Source organism: Carassius auratus, chromosome 13 (assembly GCF_003368295.1).
Source record: "Carassius auratus strain Wakin chromosome 13, ASM336829v1, whole genome shotgun sequence".
In the NCBI taxonomy this organism is placed as follows: Eukaryota; Metazoa; Chordata; class Actinopteri; order Cypriniformes; family Cyprinidae; genus Carassius; species Carassius auratus.
Genome location: NC_039255.1, coordinates 1433067 through 1440566, shown reverse-complemented (window position 1 = coordinate 1440566; position 7500 = coordinate 1433067). Strand labels below are relative to the sequence as shown.

Genomic DNA, 7500 nt, shown 5'->3' with positions numbered 1-7500 from the left:
GCAAATATTCGGCAAAGTATCAAACACAAAAAGCAAACAACATAAAACCATAGTAAGAAGCCCGGCTGAAGATCTTAAAGGCTCGGATCACAGGGATCTGAGTGCTAGGTTATTCCACACTCTTAATTTAGCACAGAGTAAATGAACCCAGGCTGATGTCATCCCACGTTCCTGACTGTTCATCTAATGCTAATCTGAGGGTGTGCTGGGGGGCAATCGGGATGTTTGGGGGTTTATGGGTATTTTTAGGACCTGACATCAGATCTGTGTGAGTACCTGATCCGTCTCTGGAATCACAAACATCCGAGAGGGAGACACGGCACAAACGAAACCATGAAAACATGAGAATTCAGCAGCGTGGCGTTTACACACACATCCCACCATCATCACCACATCACGACTGATTGCTTTAGTTTGAAATAATAACAGACCACTATATCTCTCATGCTCCTCATAAGAGTGATTACCACTCGTGTGTTCCATAAAGTAAGAAAAGTATGATAAATAATAGATGTTTAAATGATCTATTGAGCGTACAGAACTGTGGGAGTGAGCGAATTGTTTCTGACAGATTTTGCCATCTGACCAATCAGAGCAGAGCAGGCTCACGGAGGGGCGGGGCTTAGAGGGACTGAATCTTTGAACTGCTTCAAATGAATTGTTTGAGAATTGCTAGAAAACAAAAGCTTTTTTTAACCTTGCACCTGTTGTAGGAGACTCCAATGTTAGGAACTTAAAACATGTCACAACAGGGGCACTTTAATCTTTTTCAGTAATCTGGTACACTTGGATCTACGTCAAAAAAACAGACGAATTAAACAATTCTGTTTCATTAGAACTAAAAAAAGAACCTTGAATTTCAAGTAAACATATATTTGAATCCGTCCACTGACGTCTCACACACACACACACACACACACACACACATAAATCAGTGCGATGTCTTCCTGTGCAGGCGGCTGACTTCCTGTCGGTGGAGCAGTGTGAGACGGCCGGCTCGCAGCAGCAGGAGGACAGCAGTATGGACACCAGCGGCGGGGTGAGAGCACACACACACACACACACACACACACACACCTGACGCTCAGCTACAGCACATTCTGTGTTTCTTTATTTTTAGCATTCAACGCATTCATTTGCTCTTTTTCCTGCCCATTCATTCCCATCCAATCCAACTCTAAAGCACCTGTGCTGAGGAAATAATAATAATACTGATAAATATTAAATTAACCATTGACACTGAACTGTATGTCACTTGAAAGATGCATATAATGCATTCTTCTCAAAAAAGATAAAGGTTCCCACATATGATCCCAAATAGAATATTGAATTTTGAATTGTTTCAGAGGCATCATTACTCTCTAAGGTTTGGATGACTTACACACGTGTAGTATTCTCCTTCTGAAAGCAAAAGCTTGTTTTCTGTCTAGTTATTTAAGCATCGCCTCCTCTTCTTGGGTTAGGATGAATTATAAGACTAAGACTGGTCTCAGCTGAACGTGTGTTGGGTCTGTTCCTCATGGGCTCAGTGTGTTGAGCTGATCTCGGTCTGACTCTGATGAACATGATGGGGATCTCTCAGCTGGATCACATCAGTTCCGTTTGCTCTGTCCTATATTTTGGATGAACACATGAATCCTGCTGACACCAGTTCGGATGGAGAGGATCTGATCTGAGATCTGAGCGCAAGTCTTTCTCTAATTGAGCTTCACCCTGCGTGTCGTCTCTCCTGCTCTTTCCCACCCTGAGAGTTTCCTACATCATTCAGATCGAGAGGAAGTGAGCCGCACGCCTGCTGTGACCTGTGACCTTTACTTCTGACGCAGACGCAGCTTCTCTATGTTTCATTCAAACCCGAACAAATCATTCATCTAAACATGAATATATTCTCCCATCGTTTACTGAACCTTTATAACACCATTTAAAACATCTGTTTTCTGTGTGAATCTGTGTTAAAGTGTAATGTATTTCTGTATTTTCAGCATCATTCCTCCAGTCTTCAGTGTCACATGATCTTCAGAAATCAGAATAATATGATGATTTACTGCTCAAGAAACATTTCTGTGGAAACTGTGATACATTAGATTTTTCAGGATTCACAGATGAATAGAAGGTTCAAAAGAACAGCATTTATTTGAACAACATTATAAAAGTCTTTAGTGCATCGCTGATGAATAGAAGACATATTTCAATGACACAGTGTCAAATATTGTTAATGTGAACCATTCCTCCAAGAAATCACATGACGAGTTCACTGTGTCTGCAGGAGGTGGAAGCAGAGCATCATGGGATAGTAATGGCAGATGTGTCAGATGTGAACAGCTCTGGTGGGAAGCTCTGCAAGACTGAGTCCCAGAATCACAGCAGTCCCAGGTACAGCTTCCCACGCATCTGAGACGGTTTCTGCTTTGTGAAAGTGAAGCGACCTGCTTGAGTGAATCAGATCTCTGTGTTTCTGACCTGCAGTAAAGCGGAGAGCAGGGTCCCACGGCGCGCTCGCAGCACATCCATGAAGGACAGACAGAACTCTCGAGCTCAGAGCGAGCGCACCATCAGCGTGGACAGCGAGTGTTCGCTCGACAGCCGCTTCAGCACACAGGTGACTTTAATCTGATTTCAGGACGACAGTGGAACATTGACCACAGTCTCATCATGTGTCCGTTACCTTTAGTTGTGTGAATCATTTGTATGTGTGTATCTACTGAGAGGGAGTTTAGTTTTGTGTTTGTGTTGTCAGGTGCCCAGGAAATCAGTGTATGATCAGCTGAATCAGATCCTGATCTCAGACGAGAGACTCCCGGAGAACATCATCCTGATCAACACGGTGGACTGGCAGGGTCAGGTGTGTGTGTGTGTGTGTGTGTTCACGTGTGTGTGACTCGGTGGTTTGTTCACCTGTGTGTGTGTGTTCATTGGTTCGATTTCCAGTGAATGCATGACCTTCATGATACAGATCCTGACTGCAGTGGACATCTCTTTTAGATAACAGCATCAGCCTAATGGAGAAACGTAAATGTAGTAATTCCACAAAGGGATTAAATGATTTATTTAGTCTCATCATCACTGTAGTTTAAAGATAAATGATGATGATTTTGATGGTTACAGTCATATTTCAGATGTCTTTGTGCTGAATTGTGTTTAATAACATTGCTGTTGTTCAGTACGTGGAGGAGGTCCTGCAGAAACACACTCAGCCCATTGTGTCGACCTGCTCCACCGCTGACGTCCAGGCCGCATTTAACACCATCGTCACACGCATTCAGAGATTGTGAGTGACCACACACACACACACACACACACACCCTCTCTCTCACACACACACACACACACACACTCACACTCACACACACACAGACACACACACACATTATAGTTGAGTATTTGACTGTGTCCTGTGACTCCTCCCACAGCTGTAACTGTAACGCTCAGACTCCGCCCACTGTGAAGGTGGCAGTGGTGGGAGATCAGAGTTATCTCAGTACAGTTCTGCGCTTCTTCGTAGAGCAGCTGGCCAACAAGACGCCTGATTGGCTGAGCTACATCCGCTTCCTCATCATCCCCATCGGTGAGTGCTGATGCTGATCGTGGAAGAGCTCATACAGCCGCTTCATCATGTGTTTCACACACTGTCCGTGTCTGTCTCGCAGGCTCCCATCCTCTGGCCAAGTACGTGTCGACCTTCGACAGTAAGTTCTGCAATATGTTCCTGGACCCGTCGTGGAGGGAGCTGTTCTGCCGGTCAGAGCGTCCCATCGCAGGTACTGACTGATGTGTGTGTGTTAATGAAGCGTAAACGAGCCACTGGGATGTGTTTGTTACTGAGAGATCATTGAGGAGAAGATATTCAGGGACTGACAGATGTGTGAGTGTCTGTTTCACCTGCATCTGCTTTCTCTCTCTCTCTGTCTCTCTCTGTCTCTCTCTCTCTCTCTGTCCCTCTCTGTCCCTCTCTCTCTCTCTCTCTCTCTCTCTGTCTCTGTCCCTCTCTCTCTCTCTCTCTCTCTCTCTCTCTCTCTCTCTCTCTCTTCACAGACACTGTTGATGTAGCTGGACGGATCATTCAGTATCTGTCTGGAGCAAATGTGTCTCATCAGTTTCCCATATCTGAAGCCATGCTCACCTACAGACAGAAGAGGTGAGTGTGTGTGAGTGTGTGAGGGATAGAGAGAGTGTGTACGTATGTGTTCAAAGGAATCTTCAGGAATTTGTACAAAGATCCCTGTACGGGTCAGCCACTTTGGGGCAGCTGTGGCCTAATGGTTAGAGAGTTGGACATGTAACATGCTCAGAAGCGTCAACCTCCACAATAAACAGCAGATCAGGGTCTGGAACAGACAAGACAGGTGCAGATCTGAAACACAATTTAAGTTTCATAAAAGCCCCCGTTCCTGCTCCGTCCACCTGAAAGGAACACACGTGAAGGTTAGAGCAGGTAAAGGAGCAGCAGTTTGACTATAGTTCCAGATGAATCCCAGACACCGCTGCAATGCTCTGTGAGAGTTTGGGACTGGCCGCTCTGAGACGGCCCTTACATTGGCAGGATCTACCTCTGCCAGGATTATCTTTCCCAGGAACGGAACAGAGTCTGTGTGGAATATGCACTTCTCCACCTTATCATACAGCTGGATCTCAGGTAACCTCTGCAGCACCTGACGGACATGCTGCAATGACAAAGAAAAACTCTGAATGTCATCAAGGTACGCATTGATCATGTCTCTAAGCGTTAATCTAAGCACAGCGTTAATCACAGCTGGGGCCCAAAGGGCATCACCCGATATTCAAAGTGCCCTATCGGGGTGTTTAAAGCTGTCTTCCACTCATCCCGGTAGGCATTGCAGAGGTCCAACATTGTCAAGATTTGCGCTCTCTGCATCAGCAGGGGATACCGATTTTTAACAGTGATGTCATTCAACCCACGGTAATCGATGCAGAGGTGCGAGGAGCCACCCCTCACCAGCAAGAGAAGAGGAAGAATGGACGAGGGCAGCTGCCAATGACTCCCTACTTATCCATAGCCTCTCTCTCTGGTGCTGAGAGAGAGTAAAGGTGACCACGAGGTGGAGAAGTGCCTTTGAGAAGGTCGATGGCACAGAGGAGGGAGAGATGCCGCCCGAGACTTGCTCCTCCGAAGATTGAAGCACTCCGCAGGAACACCGGTCAAATCTGCAGTGTGCTCCTCCTGAAACACAGAACAAGAAAAAACAGCAGACGAGGTAACACCCAGGCAAAATGTGTGACAAAAAGAGCTCCATGCCAACGCAGAATTCTCAATTCGCACCAGCCACGGGTTGCACAATATGTGTGCTGGGAGACCCAAAGAGGAAAAACACAATCTCCACACAATGTTTGCCGGATGCAGTTAAACTTACAGGGATAGTGATGTGAGTAACCTGCCCTGGCAATGAGTTTCTTCTAATAAAGCAAGGGTGCCCAACTTTGCTCCTGGCGATCGACTGTCCTGCAAAGTTTAGCTCCAATCCTAATCAAACACACCTGAACCAGCTAATTAAGGTCATCAGGCTCACTTAAAATTAAAGGCAGGCGTGTTTGATTAGGGTTGGAGCCAAACTTTGCAGGACAGTCGATGTAATAAAGGAGTACCCCACCAAGCCATCAGGGTAGCATCAATTAAATTTCCTTCAGCCCCAGAATCCAATAGGGCTGAGCATGGCCTTGAATAATCTCCTCACTTGACAACAGCAGGCAGCAGGGTAAGAAATACAGGGGAATCAGATACAGGGGTGATTACCAATACCCATCTACTGGTGAGCTCTTGCTTTTAAAGGACATGCTGCAGCAAAATGCCCAGATTTTCCACAGTATAAGCAAACTCGTAGCAGACAAACAGTAGCAGCTTCAGAAACAGCACGAGGAGGGATTGGCCAAGAGGAGTGAGCCATGACCCGTTGATGGCAGATTGATATGTGTCTCAACACGAAGCGCGAAAACAATCCACCAGGTCATCAAATGAAGCTGGAAGGTCATGGATTATAATCTCGTCCTGAATCTCAGGATTGAGCCCCTCTCTAAAAACATCCCATAAAGCGGCTTCATTCAACCACAAAGCACAGCCAGTGTCCTGAACTCAATGGGAAAGTCAGTGACTGACAGCTTGCCCTCGCTCAGTCTGACCAGCTGACCGGCCGTTCCCTTTGCCAGCGACTGAACGATCAAACACCTTGATCATCTCCTGACCAAACCGCTCAAATGTGGACCAGTAAGAGGCTTGGTTCTCCCAGACTGTAGTTCTGGTCTGGTGGGCTGCAGGGTAAATGTGTTTGCACACTGGGATAGGAACGGGCGACAAGCCTTAGGATCCCCATCATAAAGCGGCAGAGATGGCACTATAGGTTCTGGTGCTTCCCGGACAATAGCAGTCCAAGGGTTGTCCTGGTCCCGCATCAACTGCCTGACTTGTTTAGTGGGTTCAGTAAGTTGAGAGGACATGGCATCTACCTCTCTGCTAGTTTCTGTGAGTCGTGTGGCATGTTGACCCAGCAGCGCCCCCTGCTGGACGACAGCTGCCCGGATCTACTCAGACCTTGCTGATTCCATGCTGGCCAGACTGAACTGTCAGGGTGATAACGGAAGAGGAATTAGTTGCAGGGAAAACAAAGATTTATTGAGTTTCAGACACAAAACAGAACTAAGCCACTGTCCGAGAGGATAACCAGGAGAGATTCAGAAAACAAGAGGGGAATATAAAGGGTGACTAACGATCTAAAATAGATGTTAACCCTAACAAGATAATAAGGTAACAAGAGGGTCAGTGTAACAATAGATAATAGAGCAATGGCAAAGAAATATCAACTGACAGCCATGTGCTCCAGACACACCAGGACACAACATAAACAAACCCAGATCAGACCGGTGCCTTGACACTCTGTGTGTGTGTGTGTGTGTGTGTGTGAGTGTGTGTGCACTTGGATGGGTTAAATGCAAATTGTCAATTCCGAGTATGGGTTACCATATTTGGCAAATGTCATGATTTTTTCACTTTCATTATTGAAGATATAGAGCACAGACTGATATTTATATAATTTTATCTGCTCTACTGTTATAAAGATCTCACTGATTTACATCACAAGCAGCAGACTTTCATCATATCAATAATAACACTTCTGCACTCGTTTTCTCTCATCTTTTGTTTGCATACCAAGGAAGAGGAGTTTGTATTTTGATTTTTACATCAGGTATCTGACCTCTGACCTCTACCGCTCCATCTCAACATGTGATTGGCTGTCCACCTCCAGTCACATGAGCTTCCTGTCATCGCTCAGAGCTTGTGTGTGTCACATGAATCTCTCAGACGTCACACACACGCATCGACGCCTGAAGATCTACGGATCTTTGTGACTCCTGTGTGCCATTCTGCCGCTCTCACTGTCTGATCTGACAGGATATGAACACACACACACACACTCACACAAACACACTCTCTCACACGGGCTTATACACACACACACACACACACACACTCTCTTTCTCTCTCACACACAC

The 7500-nt window shown here is 46.0% G+C and overlaps 1 protein-coding gene across 2 annotated transcripts in view; it reads left to right on the top strand.

Moving 5' to 3' along the window:
• The window catches only part of LOC113112302 (phosphofurin acidic cluster sorting protein 2), a 31387-nt gene that overhangs the window by 19621 nt on the left and 4266 nt on the right, over window positions 1–7500 (top strand). Inside the window, exons 11-19 of one of the 2 annotated variants that reach the window (XM_026277733.1) lie at window positions 956–1039; window positions 2267–2373; window positions 2467–2599; window positions 2738–2842; window positions 3162–3268; window positions 3411–3565; window positions 3648–3758; window positions 4033–4135; window positions 7161–7193. In XM_026277733.1, the coding sequence (XP_026133518.1) occupies window positions 956–1039; window positions 2267–2373; window positions 2467–2599; window positions 2738–2842; window positions 3162–3268; window positions 3411–3565; window positions 3648–3758; window positions 4033–4135; window positions 7161–7193 (938 nt within the window). The remainder of the gene's footprint in view (window positions 1–955; window positions 1040–2266; window positions 2374–2466; window positions 2600–2737; window positions 2843–3161; window positions 3269–3410; window positions 3566–3647; window positions 3759–4032; window positions 4136–7160; window positions 7194–7500) is intronic. The other variant, XM_026277734.1, reaches the window with a different exon arrangement.